This window comes from Tetrao urogallus (assembly GCF_951394365.1).
Source record: "Tetrao urogallus genome assembly, chromosome: 4".
NCBI classification, from domain to species: domain Eukaryota; kingdom Metazoa; phylum Chordata; class Aves; order Galliformes; family Phasianidae; genus Tetrao; species Tetrao urogallus.
In genome coordinates, this window is record NC_136817.1 from 41,189,298 (window position 1) to 41,210,583 (window position 21,286).

Below are 21,286 nucleotides of genomic sequence, written 5' to 3' on the forward strand. Positions count from 1 at the left end.
CAGTTTGTTTCCTTCATAAGTTCCTTAATACTAAAACTCATTTCTCTATAACATTCAGATATATTACTAGCCCTTTCAGTTATTTCAGTTTCACAGACACTCACCTCGCAAATAATTTTGAAGACGTGTTGAATTGCCTTAGGAATAATGCCCAAAGAATCTTTGTTTCCCATCATTGTGTATGTCTTCCCTGAGGCAGTTTGTCCATAGGCAAAGATTGTGCCTAGGAAGATGGTTACATTTTGTTGATTATTTAGAAGTTACATTACAAACAGGAGTTAAGTTCAATTTTAAGACTTACCATTGTAACCTTGCACAGCTGACTGTATAATTGGCACAGCTACATCTTCATATACTTGCTGAGTGTTATCGCAAGAGTGAAAGACACGATCTTAAAAAAAAAAAAAGAAAGAAAGCATGTTAGTGTACTGCACTGCAAGTCAAAAACAAGCTGTCATCTTACTCAGGAATGCTGACTTCAAATCAAACATCAAATGTAGTTGTTACAACACTGCTATGACAGACTTTTAAAGAAGAAAAAAACATTAAACTCAGAACCAAAAGAGGCATGATGAACAGACAATGGAGAAGTCAAAGAAACCAAAAATGACAGTTAAACAGACACTCTGTTTAATCCTAACAACTGTTAAGACTACTTTATCAAGATTGTAAGCCAGACAGGATAGGCTACAAGACCTCTAACAAAGAGTATGCCTATTAAACCTCTAGCTTGGGAAAAAAATGTTTGTAGTGGCCACATAAACACTAACAAAGGCAGTGAATCCATTGGAAAATGCTAAATGTGAAGCATTTCCTGGGCTCTAATTCCCATGCTGTCCCACATGTTCTGGGCTGCCTTTCTGTGACTGGAATGCCAGCATGCTACTGAGTTCATCTTCCTGTGTACTGTCATACAAAATGACTCCAACTCACGTGCTCCAAAAACACTTGGTTTTGGCTAGTACGAGTCAGAACTCAGAAAGCAAAATTCATCAGGAATTTGGCTTTAAAAGTGCATTCCTGGACCAGCCTACAACAAAGTTGTGCGTGCCTTAGAGGTACATTTTCATAACTGTGAGAAGTTAGGAGTTGGAGAACTACAGTACTGCAAAAGCTGAGGCAATTGCTGTTAACGTACATTCCAGTCAGATTAATGAAGGTATATATAAGCACTGAAGCTAATTATATAATTAACTTCAAATAATAAATAAAATAATAACATAGGCTAGTTTAGCAAGAGGGATCAATACATTAGTTTAAGGACCAATATAATTAGAAAAAGGAATCAATGCGTACTAGTTTTAAACTTTCCATTTCAGCTTTGCTTCATTGTTTCCTTCAATGACAACCTTGTTTCCTTTAACGATTCTGCTTCAGGAGAAGCACTGGAGACATAATAGACTACTTTTATCTTCACATTCACAAGGTGCAAGGACTTTTTCCTCAGATTTCCCATATATTGTTTTTGGCTATAGTGTACTAACAGAGCCGCTCATTACAACCTAACAAGCAATGGAAATTTGCCAACCCGGGGAAAAACAACAAGAGGCCAACAAAAAGTCACCGTGATGAAGATGATGATGGAAAATGAGGAGGAAGTAATCAGTCTAAGACCACCATAGGCCCCTACCATGCACACCCAGCAGGACATTAGCACATATTAATGAGTTCTCAGAAAAGAACACACATGCATACTGATGTATCACATATCCATGTCTTAACTGCTTAAATGTAGAAATTGAACTCTGAGATAGTGTTCTTGATTTGTCAATCGCCTGGTATACACCGTGAGGATAAGGGAACGCCAGATGACAATTGCTTTCGCATTCTTACCATAGCTGAAGACTTTTGTACCATTCACTTCCGAAACGGCATTGCCCTCACTTTTCCAGTAGAGCGACGCTTTGTCTTCTAGAGCGCTTTCCCTAAAGGAAAGGATGCCCCGTTAACCGCACAGGTGACGCTGCGGCTTTTCCCACCCGCCGCGGCCGCCACTCCCGTCAGGCCCCCCAGCCCAGTCCACCCCCCGGGGCCGCGCACAGTGCCGCCGCCAGCCTCCCCCCCTCAGACTCGCTACCCGGACAGGCGCTCACCTGGCAATGAGCGGCCGTACGCGCACGCAGACCGTCACGGCCCCCTCGTCCGCCATCCCCGCAGTAGCCAGGCAAGAGGCTGCGCTCACGGGAAGACGCGCGCCGCTCCCACAGAAAGCCGCACTCCCCCCCGCGCCCCGCAGACCGAAGAGGCGGTACCGCAACTGCTGTCCGAATTTGAACTGCTCCCGCGGCCGCTTCCTATTGGCCCGCGCTGCGCAGGCGCCTCGGCGGAGCGGCCACTCGGCAACAGCTGCCGGGAGGGGAGAAAGGGAAAGCGGGGCGAGGTGCGGATGGCGGCACAGCCTGCGGAGCGCTCAGCGGCAGCGATGGTGCCGGCCCAGGCCCGGGAGCTGTGCGGCGCAGTGAGGCGCGCTGAGTTGTGTGGTTTCACCCATAGACTGGACGTCCTTCTGTGACCGAAGGAGCAGCGGTGAGGAGTGAGCAGAGATCAGAAAAAGAAGTACGTTCCACTCGCTTTCAACAGCAAGTACTTTGCAGTTGCTTTATTACACTAATAAAGTAACGGTTAAACTTTTAAAACGTTTTTTTCCTCTTTATTTTAATCATCCTCCTATTAAACTAGTGTTTGAATTTTTGAAGCATTTTTTCTCCCTCTATTTTAATCATCCTCCTCTTCTTCACCATCCTCAAATTCTTCCTCCTCCTCTTCCTCCTCTCCTTCCATGCCTTCTAGAGCTTTTTGTTCCTGTGCTGCCTTGAAAGCCAGCTCCTCTTGCACCGTGGGGTCTGTGGCCTCCCTGATCTCCGGCCCATCGGGGTACTCAGGCTGCACAGGTGGAGGCAGTGCAGGTGTATGGTTTCCCAGGCTGTATTTGTGCCCCCAGCCAAAGTAGATGTTGCCGAATTTCCTGAGAAAGAAAAGTGAAAGATCACACAAACTCTCCCCAGCAGAACATCAGCTGTGATAATTCACAGGCTTCCTTACTCTTCTGTGCACACAGTCGCTGTGGTGCAGGTTCCCTATAAGTGGTATGTTTACAAAAAGCTGTCTCTAACAACCGTTGATGAATTCACTAATCCAGTGACCTATTAGAGCAAGTCCAGAGAACACTTATGAAAGTGATGAGAGGGCTGGAACACATCTGCAGAGGAAGGCTGAGGGAGATGGTGGTTCATATTGGAGAATGTGCCAGGGAGACCTTGCTGTGGCCTTTCAATACTTAAAGGGAGCTTATAAGAAAGATGGACAGAGACTTTTTACAAGGACATCTAACAATACAATCAGGAATAATAGTTTTTAACTGAAGCAGGGTAGACTTAGATTTAAGGAAGAAATTCTTCATTCTAAGGGCAGTGAGGCACTGGAACAGGCTGCCCAGAGAGGCTCTGTCTGCTCCATGCTAAGAGCTGTTCAAAGCCATGTTGGATAGGGCTTTGGGCACCTGGTCTAGTGGAAGGTATCCCTGCCCATGGCAGGTTGGTTAGAAATGAGTGATCTCTGGAGGTCCCTTCCAACCCAAATCATTCTGTGATTCTATACCTTCCACTTAAAAATCTCCTAGTGCTAAAACAATGCGTGCTATACTGTCACTTCTCTATTTTGCAGTGTGACTTTCACTTCACTTTAGTAACATAGATCCATTTCTCCAATTCCAGTGCCTATTTAAAAGTTCCCACTCTTAGTTAACTGCACTGTGTATAGTGGAAACTAATGGAACTAAGAACTACAGATTTAAGATTTGCATCAAAGCATTGCAGACTCAGGAACACAGGTTTTAAATTGAGGATCGCAGCCAAATATTAACTGGATATTTACACCCATTTGCTTTATGGTAGTATTTTCAGTGATTCCTCATTTTTGCTTTTGAACATGCATTGTTGCTATTAAGCTGTATTTTCCAGTCTCAGGATTAGTTACAATTCAGTCAGTAAACTAGTGGTAAACCAGATTTGACTTCAATAGATATGTATGTGTTCAGTGTGTAGAATTTGTGTTATAACTATGTCAACTGACTACTCACGCGCCACATGCAAAAGCATATGCTCCAGGCCATCGGTTCGACCGAAGGATTGCAACAGCATATTGAGGGGTCAGCTTTGGAGAAAGTGAAGCTGTCCAAGCAGGGATGTTTTGAATTCCTGGAGACAGTCAAACACACAATCTGTGAATAAATTGGCTTAAGAGCCACTGCATTTAAGACTGAGCAACAAGGCTGTTACAGAATTCACGCAATATTAAATTAAGATGCACATTAGACGATCTAAGTCACAATTAATATAGGCACTGTATTCAGACAGGTCATTTGCATGGGAAGGTATCTCATGGATGCCAGCAGCCACACAGAGAAAATACCATGCTCCTGAAATGCAGTAGTACTCACTGCTGGTTTTTTTGTCAAAGATTGTTTAATGCTGATGGATAAATTGAATTCGTATTTTACTCTGATCAAAGAATGGAGAGTAGGAAAATAATTTGCTACTGCTATAATCTAATATTCAGGTTTGCATATTGCCATGATTTGCTACAGTTAACATGCTACAGAATATAAATTCTCGCTAATATATCTATACATGTGTGTACACATTTATTTACATGTGCACCTGCTTTTTTGTCTATAAAGATGATGGAAAGATATCTGAATGTATTTAATATGTAAGCTGTCTTGAGCTTGGAGTAGCCTGACATGTCTGAGGAATTTTTTCTTTATTCTCACCAAGACTGTTAGCTAGAAAACCTAGAGATTACAGTTTTAATGTTGGTACTGGTAACCATTTTGCATTTGATTCACTCTGCAAAAGAATAATGGCAAATTACATCATTCCACAAAGCACCAGAGGCCTGTCACTTCAAATGTTTACTACCTAAATGCTAGCATTTCCAGGGACTTGCTATCAAAAACTTTGTGCTCCCTGAAGAATACCTTCATCTTCAGAGAGTGGAGTGAGAAGAGGAGGTCCTATTTCTTGCTGTAGTTCATCTGGCACCTCATCCTTCTCTTCCTCCTCCTCTTCACCTTCTTCTTCCTCTGTTTTTTGTAAAGGGTTAAACCAAACACAGCGACCCTATCATCAACAAGGAAGAATCATAAATACATGCAGCAATCAGCGAAAGAATATAAGCCAGCTTAAGTAAGTGGTTCAGACACACATACACAAGAGGGAGTGGGGGAGAAAAGAAGGACTATATATTCCACAACTGGGATATTGTAGGCAGACTGTTGTCTCTCTATCCCTCATTCATTACTTATCCCTGCTTACCATTTCAGAATAATCTCATACTTCTCTCATGAGCTTTCTGTTATTTTGTTGTATTTGATTCTTTTAACAATCCATGCTGATGATAGTTGCTGGACTTCAGCAAGAAAACAAAAATCCTGTTCTTACTGAGATTGTATCTTAAAGCACGCATTTGTTTCAATATTCGTTTTGTGAAGGGATATTAACTTGTTGCTGGCCTTATTGGTTACAGCCATGCTGACATTATCCATCTCTTCCCAGTCAGGCGGTGTGAAGATGCACAGAAGGTGCACAGAACATCCTTTTCCTCTACGCCTGAGCTCAAGTCCAAAAAAGTTCCTGAAATGTGTGTGCAAATTCCTGCCTATCTCCATCCTTCTTGTGCAGACCTGTATGCTCTTTTCCAGTTGAACCCTTAAAAAACACAGAAGGCCCAAGAAACACCACTACATGACATAAGCTTTTATACCAAATTGTCCTTATGTTTGGAGTGAACAGCAGCTCAAGAATACAGGAAGCTAGTACTACAGAATGAATGGTATCTGAGGTCAGGTGAAATTTGTGAGCACATACCTGCTTTAAAATACTCGGTACATGGTGTACCCACGTAGACAGAGACTCCACCATTTCAAATGCAGAAAGAGGTTCAAAATCAGGGTTTTCTTCATAGTCATCTCTTCCTCCTCCCCCTTCCTCATCTTCATCTCCTTCTTCCTCTGCAAACCGGTAATATCCAAGGGGACTGACATGAGTTCCTGCTGAGATCCGAGCTATTTGTGCACGCAGGTAATTGGCTTCATTTCCAGGGAAAGGAGGGAAGCTCACAATGGGAGCATCAAGCCTACCAGTGAAAAACTTCCTGATTTTCCTGGCACAGACAATCTGTGCTGGTGTCACTGGAGGCAACTTCACCCAGGGCTCGCCTGGCTCATTACAAACAAAGTAGACATATTTATTAGCCCCAGTTCCATTTTCTTCTTTTGGAATGACAGGTGGGGGCTTATAGGTAGACTTTGGTGGTTCACTTGTTTCTTTTTCCTCATCTTCATCTTCAACCAAATCCATTCTTTTATCTCCTTCGTCAATAATCTCTTCCTCTTCTGTTTCCTCCTCCTCTTCCCCCTCACGGTACTGAACTTCAGCTATAATATAGTTCTTCTCCCGGCCCAGAATTCTGCCCCAGAAGCGACAGGTCTGGATTGGCTGAACACTAACAAGTTTTTTAAGGGCAAGAAATATGAGATAGGTTTCATCTCTGCTCAAGCCAATTCCACCCTGTTCAAAATAAAAGGCTGTTTCCATCATGTTAGGTAGAGGAGTCCCTCCCTAGTAAACAAAATCATGAGTTAGAATGAAGAATAATAGCAGTATCTATTTGAAAGACTGAACAAAATATCCATTGAAAGTCATACTTCACTCTCTCAAAGTACTTTGCAGGCATTCATTTATTACATCATTCAATATTGTTTAGAAAACTTAAAAATGCCACAATAAGGATAAAGAATGCAGATAAACGACAGCTTTTAGAATACAAGATCTCAAATTTCAAACTCACTATTAACTATTGCAAAATAAGCAAAGTCAGAATTCTCACAAAGGATCTTCAAGAAGACTTCATTGCTTGTGCATGTTAACTATATAAGAGGCCTTGACAACCAGAAACAAAACTACTATCTTTCTTCGTGTTTGTGAAAGATGCATTTGGGGAGAACAGAAAATGTATTTTATACATTTAGACACCAGGTCAACGCTGTTTATCTGAAATTAATGTTGCCCTTTTAAATACCTTGTCATAAAGCTCCCTGTATTATTAAGAGGGAATTTCTTAAGACTAGTATGAAATATTGGCTCCTGCTCTTACTGAAGTCAGTAATGCTCTAGCTGGCTTGTAGGATGCAGAACTAGGCCAATAACAAAGATTAAGAATTTACATTTGGTTTTTCATCCGTCTCTCATTTCATGGCAGTAGGTGGATAAGGATTGTAAATTATTCACAGCAGGGAAGAGAATTTAGTGGAAGTAATGCTGTTTTCGTATGGAATTTGTCTCATTATTACAGATTTTTTAGGTCAAAGCAAGATAGACAAGAGTATGAAAAATTCAAAGTTCCTTTCTGGAACATTGCACTTTTCTCCATTTTTTCTTTTACTATTGCATATTGCATATGATATATTGTTACTGTAAAATGAGTAATAGACTATGGTAAAGATGCAAAAATGTATATTCAGTTGTTAGGATATGTATTCTGTGGTGGCTATTCATTTTAGTACATAGTGATAAATTCATATGAAAACCCACATTTGTTATCTTAACATCCCTTAGTTATTACAAGATTTCCCTTAGTTTTATTTTGGCTGCAAATACATCTGTATGTAAGCAACTGAAAACTGAATATTTCCCTGTTTAATGAAATGGCTTTTATTTATTTATTTATTTATTTATTTATTTACATCAGTAGTTGTTCTTCTTGCAACCACATATTTTTTTTCTAATTGGAGAAGGAAGGACTGGAACCACAGTTGAAGCTGGGAGAATCACAAATTTTCCATTCTGTATTTTACAGTAGAAGCTGTGTGCAAAACTCTAAATCTGCACTAGAATAAACCCAGAAATATGGTTACTTTAGGTAAAGAAAAGTCAGGTTTAGGTAAAGTATTTGGATGGAATGTTCCAGCTTGAATTGGCACATGAGAGATACTTCCCTTCTGTTCATCATCTCTAGAACATCTATGATTTTAAAAGCTCAGGATGTTAGACTTACTACAGGAACAAAATTCCCAACTAAGTAACCAGTTGTGTTTTCTTCACAGCTAAACATAGGACCAGCTTGACTGTGAAAAGGGTGCAATTATTTCATGTGATCATGAGAGGCAATACTATGAGAGAGACCATAACATCCCCCCTTTTTCCTTTCCCTTCCCACCATCCTGCCACCCATCTCTCCAGTATATTTGGTGTCTATTTTTTTCTAATAAAAACTCACTAGCTCTTCTTCTCGTTCTTCATCTCCTCCATCTGACTTGAGGAACAAGTTTCTGCGCATTTCTGCAGATTCAAATGATGGAAGAATCTCATGTTCGTCTCGAAGAGTATCCATTTTTTTCTGAAACTGAGCTGCCTTCAAATCCTTGCTAATGTTCTCAAGTATATCTACTGGATCTGTGGGCTGTTCATCCAGGATTTTTGTTAGCACATTAACAAGATGATCATATCTGTCATATAAATGAAGATAAAATTGGTCTACTACACAAAAGACCTAGAATATTACATTTTTAATATTAAAAGTAGAAACTAATCACTTGGGTCTTCAAAGAAAAAAAAAAGAATGAGCATCTAAAGATCAAAGAAAAAATGGAGCATTGCAGGAAATTACACTTGAAACTAATCTGTTTGTATTGTCCAGTCTTCCATTTTTTTGTTTATCCCACACCTTTCTCGGGAATTACAGAAGAATTTAAACCTAATCTCATTCAAATCAATTTCCCTTTGTACTCTATCATTTCTCTCGGGATTTTTTTTTTCTGAAAGATGGTGGACACACAAATATAACATAGTGATGAGATACTGCATTTGTAATTGTATGGGAACTGCTGAGTCACGGCCAGAACCTCTGATTGATCACCTGAGGCGAGCCATGAGTCAGCCAGAGGAGCACAGCTGAAGGCAATTCACCCGTGCTGCCGGAAGGGGTGAAGCCAGGCTCCACCTCTCCTAGACCCATTGAAGAGCTGGCTACCAGCGGAGATGGATCTCTTCTAGAGATCCACCCTGCTGGTGTTTTGTGAGTGAGCCCAGGATAGGGGTAAGCCTTCTATTTATCCTCTTTTTGTTATCATAGTCTGCTTTGTTGAACTCTCTTGTTTATTTCATAATTATAACGTCTTAATATTCATTGAGTATACAGTAATGTATTTGCCTGTTCTATAGCCTCTGCTACCCCTTACCTTCTTAACAGATCCCTTCGCCCCTTCATCAATACTTCTTTTATTTCCACTCCTACTTCCTTCCCCTTTCAATTTTGTTCCGTTTTGAGACTTACAAGTTCAGGCCAGATGTTATGCTGCTCTTCAGCAAATAGGCTTTTGCATTCTGACACGCCAGCATTCGGTGTTCAGGATCTGGTGTTTGATCATCATATGGACCGTAGCCTGGCTGATATAGTCCATAGCCTGGTTCATGTGGCAAATAAGGTCCATGCTCACGTTCATAGGCTTGGTAGCGATCACGTCCGCTGTATGTCTGATAGGCACCTCTTGGTTCCTGAGTTCCTAGCGGGTATGTCTGATACACGCTTACCTCCTGTGCCTGATGAGAGTCTTGTCCCAGTGTGTGTATCTGACTGAAGTTTATGTCTGGCACATGTTGCTTGTAAGAGCTTTCTTCTGCTCCCTGTGGGTGACAAAAATATTGCACTGGGGTCAGTGAATGATGTACTTGTCCGGGTGTATGAGCCTGGCCAGCAGACCAGGCAGAGGTCCTAATAAGGTGCCTGTGACTGACTGCCACGCTTTCCCAGCTCTCCTGGCTGATCAGATCTAGGCCATACCTCCTGGTACTTGGAAGCTGCTCCCGGTTCTAACTGCTGAGGCCAGTAAGATTGTCCTCCGGGTTGAGAGTTCTCAGAAGGGGCCCCCTGGGGTAGCTGGGGGCTCTGTTCAGGCTCCCCACCAGGCTCGGCCATGGCCAGACGCCTCCGCAGCCCCTCAGCCTCGCTCACCGCCGAGGTGTAGCGGCAGCCGTTGCCAGGGCAGCCGTTGCCGGAAGGGGTGGGCCGGCCGCTGGCCTCTGCTCTCGGCAGGGGACTGACGTTTGTCCCCGCCGGCCGGCTCTGTGGAGCGGCGGCCCTGAGGGAAAGCCGATGAAATCGCTGGAGCTCCTTCGGACAGTTAACCGGACAAGGGGAGGGCTTCCGCGCCTGCTGCCGTTCCCTCTGGGCGGGCGGTTCCCTCCGTTCAGCGGCTGCTCGAGCTGCTCTTCGCTCCTGTTCGTCTGCAGGGGGCTCCGGCCCGGCTCCCTTCCCCTCTTCATGACCCGCTGCGGTTCGTGTTTGCAGAGTTCGTGGTGCAAAAGCCTCTCGCAGCTTCGGCTGAGAGCAAAAAAAGTAGACCTTCCAAAGCTTACTTTTCCTTTTTAAACATGCCGTGTTCCCTTACCTTCACTGCACACAATAGAAAACGCTGTTTAATCTGCTGCATTCTAGTAGGGATACATCATACCATTGCTATTTGGCATCAAGCTTTTTCTTCTGGGACAAAAGCACACTGTAAAACCTGATGAACATTTAAAAAATTGCCTTTGCAGATCCAGGGAAATAAATCTAAACAAAATAAGAATGAAGGTAATACTGACAGAAGAGTTAAAAAAAAAAAAAAAAAAAAAAAAAAAAAAAAAAAAAAAAGTTGCATCGTGTTTCTATGATTCCAGAAAGGGGAACAGTGTCCTAAAAATGCTAATTCTACTGCGTCTCAACGTGCAGTGCTTTCATTGTTGACCTTCGGGTCTTCGCAAGCAACGTGCCCACGGTCCCTGCGTTGCAGGTGCACTTGCAGAGCTTCCCCAACAGCTGCAGAGGGCGCTGCAGCACTGCAGGTTACTCGTGTGTTACTTCTGATGCTCTACCCGTATTTCTTATCTGGAGGAAAAACTTGATTTGTTGTTTAGCGTTACAGTTGGGAAGATGAACGCGGTGGAATGGAAGAAGGGATAAACAAGAAAGGAATGCTCGCTCGTATCCAAAGACCTAGGCTCACACAGAAAAAACTTCACAAAGGAGGGATCTCCAGGAAGAGGTCCTTCCCCAGTGGCAGTCAGCCCTTAAATGGAGTCTAAAAGAGGAGCCAGGCTGCACCCCTTCCAGTCACACAGCTGAATTGCCGTCACCTGCGCTCCCATGGCTGACCCAGTCCTTGCCTCAGGTGGCAAGTCAGTGATTCAGGCTGTGACTCAACAGTTCCCATACACTTAGTAATTCATGTTTATAAAATGTATAAAATTGCCTGTATACACATGATGTTCTGTGAAGCACCTGCCCAAGAGGACAAATACTTCATTTTTTCAATCTCCTAGAAAAAAAAAAGAGAATACTAGGATTACCTGCACTGTTTCATAATGTTACTCTTTGCTTTCATATAGGTTATATTTCATATAGGTTATAGAGTACACTACAGTATCAGGATAAAGTGTACCTCACTTCATCCACGTGCTCTTTTATCAATGTGCTGTCATCATCTCTCATTGATGTGGAAAAGTAGCGAATGCATGTAATATTACTGCAAAATCTCACTCTGGTGAACACCATCAGTAGCATGTGTTAATTAGCTGAAATGTAACTAAAGTATCTATTAATATTTTCAGTTTCCAAAGGATATACGCTAATGATTTGTATTCCATTTGCTGTGGTCAGGTATCAATGGTCTCTCTTGTGCTGCAAATTCAAGCCATTTTTTTTCAATAACGCTTTTTTTTTTTTTTTAACTGAAATCTTGTTGGTTGCTTTGTTGCACTTCTATGCAGTTTCTTTGTTAAGTTCTGAAGTTGCTTGCACTAGCAAGTGAATTAGAATGGAACTTATTACACACGGGAATCCTTCTGTGCTCTCTTAATTTCTAAGCAAACATTTTTTGATTGAATTGGAAAACCCAGTTTCGGGGCCCACGTGTGTCTATCCTGAAGAATACTTCCAACTGATACTACAGATAAGTAGCACCTGTAACTTCTGAGGTGGCTCCTGGGTAGTGGGCAAGGCAGGTTTAACTGAATTCCACTCCATACTCAGAACCTGGGTGCTCCTGTTTTCAGTGCAGCTTGTTCCTATCAGCTGCTGCTGGGTCAAGTATAGCACCTTCCTGAGCTAGCTGGAAAATTAGTAGATTTTCGGGTTGCAAATCATGGTCAAGGCTGAAGAGCCCCTGAAGATGTGAAGTCTGGCTTTTTGTTTACTTTGTATTAATGAATTAAATACCAAATTCAATTTCTAGTAAAGATCTGTTCTTTTAAAATGTTGAATGAGCTACAGGCACTTTCCTTCAACTGGAAGTCCTTCAGCACTCCTCCCTATGACAGGTGGCTCTATGGCCATAGCCTGAAATGGGCTTTCTTACATTAATTCCACATTGTTTTGAGAATGTGGGACTGTGGGAGCTTCTTAATGCTGTCTGGTCCGGTCCCTTGTATCACGTGCAATTGCAGTAGCGAATCTCACCTAAATTCAGTAAGGTAGGCCTCCTGGTGCGTGATTAACGGCGTTAGTACCATCCTGTTATTAGAAAGGAAGCGAGGACTGCGGTTGCTAGCCGCGATCGCGGTGGGCGGCGCGGAGGCAGACGCAGGGCTGCCTGCCGTTCCCAGGCAACCGCTACCAACAGAGGGCGGGCGGAGGACACAGCCGGCCGCTTGGGGCGGCTCGGGCCGCTGAGGCGCCGGTTCCGGCGAGTAGGTGCCGCTCGGTACCCAGCGGGGCCCGGCGGTACGGTGACGCTCATCGCTGCGGTGTGGGACTTGCTTTGGGCCGGGCTTGCTTAGCGTGGGCACCCTGAGCTTTGCGTAGCGCTGCGGTTCGTGTGGTGGCGGTACCGAGCCTTCCCGCTGGTCCTCCGGCCGACGATCTTTGTTTTATTCTGCTGTGTTTCGGTCTGGGAATCAGTCTCCTGCCCATCCTGCTCTCTGTTCGAGTCCTTATAATCCTTAGACTTCTTGTCCAGACGTTTCCCTTCTGTCGGTCTTCACTGAAGGGGGCGTTAAGGAAAAATGAACATTCACTATAAATGATTTGCTCTGAAATCAAGAAGAAATTGGAAATATTCACAGTAACCAGCTATTGGGCTGCTGTTAGAGGGCTTCCAAAATTGCACTTCTGTGTTTTCTCTCTGACTTGTCCGTGTGGCCTCCTTCTATACTGTTAATTGAAATCCACTGCTAGAGAGAGCCCCAAGCTGAAGAAGGAGGCTGCTGGCATCTTGCTATGTGTTAATGCTATCCCTAATCCCAGTACTTGAAGATAACTGTTAGAAAATGTTGACCCAATCCATGTAAATTCAGTGAGTTGCACCAGTTCTACTAAAAATGCCTCTTACTTTTTTTCTCCATCCATGTTCTGAATTTGTTTTAGAAATAAAGTAAAATGGTGTCCAAATTCCACATTATCTGTTTGTCTTTAAGCACCAAAACAGTCAATCATGTTGCAGATGAGTTTCCTCAGATTATGTTAATGCTAATATTTTAAATCGAAACTCCTTGAATTTTACTTAAAAAAAAACTTTGTTTGCTTGTTTATAGGGGTTGACTGTTTATGGAGTTATAGTAAAACACATAAACAGAGATAATTCTACCTTCTAGAGCAGTACACTATCACCCAGCCATGCCTGTAGAAGGAAAAAGTGATATGGAGAGGATTGGCCTCTTCAGTGAAATGAGCTATATTACCATTGGAGATAAATATGTATCACATTATATGCGTAAGTATATTTAATTTTAATCACCATGTAAAAACAGGAACTCCTTTTAGTATCCATCTTTTTTTCAGGATCGTTATTTTCTATTATTTCATTTTATCAGAGGCAGTTGTTTTTTCATACATAATCTTTGCTTAGATACAAATGCTTGGCGTGATGGCACATATATATCAAAGAAACAAAAAACCCAGTAAAATAAGTATGCATAATAGAATCACTACAAAATTAATGTATAAGTTTATTTTTAATATAATTTACTTGTAGGTTGTGAGTATTTTCCTGTGCTTGTGTAAAATAATAGTGTTATGTGTGTCCTGCCTTTTTTTCGAAAACATTCTCCTTTTCTTGTCTTTTTGGGGAATCTCATGTACAGGAGTGAGAACAGAACAGAAAAAAAAAAAAAAAAACCAACTCTAAACATAAATTACAACTCTAAATTAAAAATAATGATAATGTAATTCTCAGAAAGAGAAAGCCTGCTGAAAGAACACATAAGTAAATTGTTGTAGTAGGTAAGATATGGCAAAGCTGACCCTCAGTAGTTACTTGGAAGTGAAAAATGCAAATGATCCTCTGAGTACAGATGTGTTTGCTGTGATGTTCTGTCAGAGGCAAGTGTGTCTGTCAGAACCCTGGCTCACTAGCTCATTGCTTCCACCACAATAAGCTGCTGGGTGCTAAAATCCATTGGGGGACATTGAAGCTGGTCGACCTGGTCTGTAATTGGAGGGTGAAACAGATGCTCCCCTCATGCATTACTCATAGTATATAAGTAGGCGTCAGGTCTAGCTCTGAATTGTAGTCTGGAGTAACTGATCGCTCTCTATTGCCTCTAAAGCAAATGTAGGCAGTGGAATATGAAAACTGTGTGCTGTGAATACCTTCTCATAGTATTATAGTCTTTACAATATCATAGTCTTTTACACACAATGTATATTATATGATATAAATCATAAAATATACATGTTTGATTTACAAGTGAAATGCTCTGCAGGACATTCTTTGTCCTGCACCCAGCCATTTGGATCCTTAGTTTTTTAACGCAGTCTAAGAGAAGCACTAACTTTGAATGTTTTTTTTTTAATCATTCTTACTTTTTTAAAGGCCCTTTTAATGAAACTGCGAGCAAGAACAGACAGATGCTATCTGAGGGGAGCAAAACATTGTCAGCTCTTCAGGCAGGTTATTTTGACCCTCAGTTTAAGAGGATTTTCAGCGGTGAAGCCTACTCAAATCCTGTTCAACTAAGGAGACGTTATAGATTGGCAGAATCAAAGAAAAATTTGGGCAAAGCTTTCCTTCCCAGTAATGGAGATAAATTGCCGTAAGTGTTGTGTTTAGCCTATTTCTCTGTATATCTGTTTGTGAATCAGTCTGTACTAATATTACTTTACCTTGCTGGTGCAAAATTGAAACAACCTCTGTTAAGCCTATTTATAACAAGAGTCCTCAGAACTTCATCTCCACTTCCATCTTGTTTCTTTTGTGTCCATAATACTGTACACAGAATTCCTATAATTGTAGTTCCATGCACAGTGGATCTGGTATGGATTGATCCTTACCTCTTGAAATGATACTTGTTTGGGTTTTCTACAGGCTAACATTTTAGCACAATAAATATGGAAAGCCTGAAATATTTACGAAGATCCAATTAATGTGTTAATTTGCTCTTTTTAGATGTGGACTAGGTAGCTATTATGGAACCATAGGAGGGCCGTTTGCATACTTCAGTGCACAACTGAAAGCCAGAGAAAGATACATTCCTCCTGGAAAGAATTTTTATACTAGTCCAGGAAAAAAAGGAACTGGATATGGGTAACTTCACAGCATTACTTCTTGCAGTCCCTTATTGAATGCTTTTTGAGTTTTGATCATCTAACCAGTGCATTCTCTTTTTACAGTTATGCAAATCTTACTATAGGTGAGCAATATCCACATGAAGCGGATGGCTATGAATTAGAAAAAATAATTGCAAAGGTAAAAAAGATAAAATCTTTATTATGTACTAATCATGATTATTTATTAGAATTTTCATGAACTTCTTGTTCACTATGGTGTTTCCTTCAGCTCAGAATCACAATATTCGTTTATTGGATGGTGGAGGGAGGAAGACACATCACTATATGTAAAAATGAAGATTTACTTATTGTTATTTTATTTTTTTAAGACAAGCAAAAGTATCCCATACAAGTTCCAGCAATCAAGATTTGACCTTAATTTTTTTTTTTTTTAATGTGGAGCATTTAAGCAACAATTGCAATAATTACCAAACAATGTGAATAGCAAGAACAATAATAATTCTTCTGTATCATTGTCAGAAATGAGATTGTATTATGCTAGATGCCTTACAAAAAAAAAACCAAACTGAAACAAAAAAGAGTTTATTCTTATCCTACAAGCTCATAATTTGAGGAAAGCTCACATCTTTCCTTGTACTGAATTTCTGAATTTAGTTTTCTTATATATTTTCATTATATGTAGTGAGAAATCACTAAATTTGTCTATGGTCAGAATAAGATTAGAAAACTCAGAGTCTAACCATTAAACTTGGAGGCTACTTAAATACCCTGAGTAAACGAACAAAGAAGACGGAGCGAATGTTTTTTCAAGAATGAATTTGAATGTTTTCAATGTTTTGGTTAGGAGAATGAAACGAAGTTGAAAAGCTCAAGATTCTTCCTCTGAATTTATTTGTTTTACAGAAAGCACGAGAGGAACACAAGCGTTTGGCTAAAGGAGGGCCTTTCAAGACAAATATATACCCCCTGGAGTATTTTGACATGAATCCCTATTTTAACGACAAACCTTTGCCACCTGTGAAGAAACCACCTTCAGAGAAGCGAATTGCACCACCTTTCAAACCAAGTTCCCCTGCTAAGAAGGTTAGTTTATCTTAAAGCTACTGGAAACAATATAAACTGGATAAATATGCAGATGTTTTGAATTAAAACTTTGCTTACAGTACATAAGGTAGAAACCAGTGTTTCGTATAGAAAAGACATTGTGCAGTTTATTTTGTTGGAGCTAATGCTCCCTGATAAGCAGTTTCAAGTAACCTAAAAAGCCTTTAAAATTTGCGTAGTGCTGTTAACATACAGTTAATTGGCTGGATAGTCCATGAAATATGCACAAAGTGGAATGAATGTTTTACAATAAATGACAGCAAGAAAGAATTACAGTAGCAAAACAAAATGCTTTTTTATTTTGGACTCTGTCAATCTCATGGCATTTTTGAACCTGTATAGGTATCTAAAACAACATTTTTAGCAGTGTCACAGGAATGGAGAGCTGGAAGGAGCAGAAAATGTCAGATTAAGGCTCCTGCTCAGCGAAAGGCTGTAGGAGTTATCTTGGGAGTTAGTAGCAGACACAAATCTGGAGTCAGCTTTAGAATTTTCTAATTCTTCAGTATTTAGGAAAGAAGGAGGAGGTGGATGGGAATAAATACATGGGGGAAGCACTCAGGGGACCTAAGAAATGAAGCTCGGTGTTAATGTCAAGGAACATAATTCATTTGTTTCAGTTGCTTTAATGTTACTTCTTAAAATCCAGATGGATATTTTTCCATTCCATGAAACATTTCTTTTAATATATTGTTTTTTCTGAGATTAAATACTAAGTTTGGAAGTATATACTAAGTTTGGAAGTAAATACTAAGTATGGAATTCACCTTAGGCTAAATCTTATTTTTAGTTTGAAATGTTCTTAAAATATTGATGCATTTGATGCATAAATGTTTCTCTCAACTGATTCCAAATACGTAGTACAGTAATACCTCTTAATTTGTCACTTTTCAACATTTTGTTGTTCCACTGTCAGCCACTTAATATAATGTTCTGCTAATGTTATGATTATTCTGTCCTTCACCACTGACTTATTTGACCGATACTAATTCATCTGAGGAATAAGATGATAGCAGTGAAAATGTTCTGAAAAGGACTGCAAGAATGCTTACACATGAAGAATTATGCTGGGTGTTCAATCTCACAGATGAAGCAGCTGAGATCCTTTAGTGTTCTGAAAAGACAGCTGCTGAAACAGCTGTACATCTTCTCACTGACGATGCTGGTGACCCTGTTCCTGGCTTTCAACACTGCGTGCTGCCATTCGAGATATGAACGGTGTACTTCTCAAACTCCCTCTTTTCTATACAAATCCTCAAAGGGAAATTTGCTTTATTGCTGATTGAATTGCTTAACTGTTGCATTTTAAGGAAAGCAGTCTCAACAGACTGTGGAGATTAGCTGTTCCAGAGGCTTGCAAAGAATTAATAAGGTTTCTGCATGCTTTTTAACTAGAAATTGCCATTGTTATAGTTCTGGTGAACTTGCTGTTACAGGAAAAGCCTGTGTTGTATTCCTATACCTGAACTGAATATGGAGGTTTACTGGTGAACTAATAGTGACATAGGACTTCTCTTTTTTTTTTTAACCACATCATAGGTCACTTCAGTGAGTTATGGTTTTACATTTTCTATCATGTTTTTAAAATCCTTCACTCAAAATCCAGACTTACAAAGAATATTTTAAACCATCTAATTAATCACTAAAATTTTCCCTGATGTTTCCAATGGAAGTTTAAGGAATTTTGGTTTGTTGTTCTTGTTTTTTTAAATAGAATATAATGCAGTCTGCTATTCAGTATTCTCTGCTTTTCCATGAAAAATATTGTAATAAAATCCAACTATTCTATAGATTGGCACTTTGAAAGTTGGTTTTTTTTTTTTTTTTTTTTTTTTTTTCAGTCAGGGGGCATGAAAGGTGGCACATTTGATCCTTATCCAAGCCATTCTGCTGACCCTTATGTAACCAGAAAAACTATGGCTGCCTCATCCAGTAAAGAACAAAAGGTTTTTCATCCTCCTCCTGGACCGAAAAGCAGACCTGTTACAAGTATAATCACTCAAAATGTCTTAAGGTAAGCCACTTTAAGTTCATATTTCATGCATGCTGTCTCCCAATATTCGTTAGATAATTGATTACTAACAGAATAATTGAAGGAATTGTTAACAAAAGCATAAGAAATATATAAGGAAGCTTGTTTTCAAAATTTTTTTCCATACTTCTGTAAGTTTGGGTGAAGCTTTTTCAAACAGTTATTTTTAAATAACTTTCTGTTTGGCCTTATAGTAATTCAAGCAGATGACCATGTTCTTTAGTTATTTAAAGCTTCAGTTTTCATGGGATTTTTAAGATTGCACGCAGAACAGCTCAACATAGATGTATGATTTTTTTTGCATACTCTGTGAGCAACATGAAATATTTTAGAAATATCTGATTAAAACTTGGAAATCAATCTTAGGAAGAATGTTTCACATTTGTGACTGTTACATATCATATGTGAAGTTCAAGAAACGCATCTTTTAATCCACATATGACTGTTCTATTTACTTCACTACATACCTGAATTTGCTTAATCACTTTTAAATTGTAGGAATCATTGAAAGTTTCAATTTGCACTGACAGGGCCAAACCAGAAGCTACCTATTACTCCACATGAAACAAGTTTTAAATTGAGAAAGAATGGGTGATTGTGGAGTGAATGGGAACTGCTGAGTCACGGCTTGAAGCTCTGGTTGATCACCTGAGGCGAGCAATGAGTTAGCCCTGGGAGCACAGGTGAAGACAATTCACCTGTGCTGCTGGAAGGGGTGGAGCCAGGCTCCTCCTCTCCTAGACCCATTTAAGAGCTGACTGCCAGTGGGGAAGGATCTCTTCTGGAGATCCCCTCTGCTGGAGTTTTGTAAGCGAGCCCAGGATACGGGTAAGCTTTCTCTATTCTCTTTTTGTTATTATAATCTGCTCTGCCTAACTCTTGTTTCTTTTGTAATTATAACATCTTTACGTTGATTGATTATACAGTGGAGTATCACCATGTGCTCACATAAATGGTTATGATGGACTCATTACCAATATCTGTAGAGAGAAAAAAAAATCACATCTGAAAGTTCCACAACCAGCAATACAAACAACTTCTTCAAATTGTCTGCTACCATTTCTCTCCTAACAATTTTAAAGGATGTATTGATTTTTGCTTTGTTATTCCTAGGTTTAGTGGGATGAGAATTTTGAACAGCATTTATTAGAAGTATGAATGTTATAGCTCATATGTGGTGAGATACATTTCAAATTGTCAGCTTTTCCCCACTGGATTACAATTTTTATGTACTTTCCAGTGGAAATCTTCTGGTATTTTGACTGTGATTCTAAATTGGATTTGTGAGCACAAATTCTTGCTCTGACACAGAGTTCTGTATAAATCATTTGGATCCTCATGGATTAGCCACTAAATCTAATTACAGGAATGGGTGTAACAGTTTTTCATTTTCACTAAAACTTTCCTATTCTGAAGAGTGATATTCTAAAACAAAATTTAATAAGTTTCTCTTCATTTACATTTCAGATCAATAAATGTAAAGAACTACAAGACTGCGTATGCTGCATCTTATTAGGTAAAAATGTTGAAATGAAGGATACATTTTTAAGACTCTTAACAATACAGTTGCCAATCAGCTTTCAGCGTAAATAAAAATGTGAAAAGTGGAATTCAAGTACGTAAGGCAATCTGGTTTAATTATTGAGAATGTAATATCTGTATTTGGTTTTTGCACATACACACACAGACATATACATACATACATGGTTGTAAAGCTACAATAAGTAATACAATGTATTCAGTAGGTTCATGGGTGAATAATTTTTAATCTTACTGCTTCACTTGAGTACTGAAATGCACTTTAACAGAACATACTTCCTATGGAGTAATTTAGGTTCAAATTCACAAAGTATTGCAGTGGAAAAAAATGCACATCTTTCAAAGACTGCCAGTGTATATATTAGCCAAATAAGTCTGCTCACAGTAAAACTAAGATAATTGTTTCCCTTTAGCAGTATTACAATTTATAGTTTATTTCAACAGTACTTTGTGTAAGAACTGTCTTGAAGACTTTCAGTTATGATATTCTCAAAATGACCATTGTCAGCCTGTTATAAAGGTAGTTATCTCTAATTATCATCATCTGTTTAACACTCATCCTCTGTTTCCTAAAAACTCTAACTGCTGCTATGTTCTCAAGAGAAGCTCTGTTACCTCTGTGTTCATGCAAGTATCTTAACAAACGTAATCTTTAAAACTAGCTTCTTCTAGGATGAAACTCGGATCCTAACTTTTATAAGATTTTATTATGTGTTCCAAGAAATTTGTTCATGTAAACACCCCTCAGCATTTATATTTCTAAGCTATTTCTTGAAGATGTGTAGATCTTTATTCTTTAAGGATACTTACTGCTGTCCTCAAGATAAGGTGGTTTTTTGTTTCTTTTTTTTTTCCTTATTAATTCTAGGCTTGTGAGTTCTAGACTAGGTCTCACATTTCCTAACATTGAAGAAAACAAAAATAAAGATTTGTTGACCAGGTCTTCCAGCATTTATTAAGGCATAAAACCCCATGCTTTTAGATCAAGAGGGCACAATATTTTAAAATACTGCACTGTAATCCGTACAATAATTTTGATGTTTTCTTTATCCAAAGACCTGTAACAGA

At 39.8% G+C, this 21,286-nt stretch overlaps 3 protein-coding genes across 3 annotated transcripts in view; 1 reads left to right on the plus strand and 2 right to left on the minus strand.

Annotated features, from left to right (window-relative positions):
• Positions 1–2,149, minus strand: part of CENPE (centromere protein E) — a gene marked incomplete at both ends in the record, with an annotated part of 36,500 nt that extends 34,351 nt beyond the window's left edge. Inside the window, 4 exons of the mRNA XM_079535044.1 lie at positions 105–223; positions 302–391; positions 1,834–1,925; positions 2,094–2,149. Of these exons, the coding sequence (XP_079391170.1) occupies positions 105–223; positions 302–391; positions 1,834–1,925; positions 2,094–2,149 (357 nt within the window). The remainder of the gene's footprint in view (positions 1–104; positions 224–301; positions 392–1,833; positions 1,926–2,093) is intronic.
• A 29-nt stretch (positions 2,150–2,178) lies between these two features.
• LOC306945402 (radial spoke head protein 6 homolog A-like) lies at positions 2,179–12,063 on the minus strand (the record flags this gene model as incomplete). The annotated part of the gene is made up of 9 exons (XM_079534127.1): positions 2,179–2,468; positions 2,739–2,965; positions 4,079–4,196; positions 4,979–5,120; positions 5,868–6,620; positions 8,278–8,506; positions 9,334–9,683; positions 9,841–10,380; positions 12,001–12,063. The coding sequence occupies 9 exons, from the start codon at positions 12,061–12,063 to the stop codon at positions 2,179–2,181; spliced, it is 2,712 nt and encodes a 903-aa protein (XP_079390253.1).
• A 1,587-nt stretch (positions 12,064–13,650) lies between these two features.
• Positions 13,651–20,195, plus strand: CFAP96 (cilia and flagella associated protein 96; the record flags this gene model as incomplete). The annotated part of the gene is made up of 7 exons (XM_079534941.1): positions 13,651–13,747; positions 14,849–15,068; positions 15,422–15,559; positions 15,646–15,721; positions 16,447–16,626; positions 18,489–18,661; positions 20,147–20,195. 7 exons carry the CDS (start codon positions 13,651–13,653, stop codon positions 20,193–20,195), a joined length of 933 nt encoding a protein of 310 aa, XP_079391067.1.
• Positions 20,196–21,286: the final 1,091 nt, after the last annotated feature.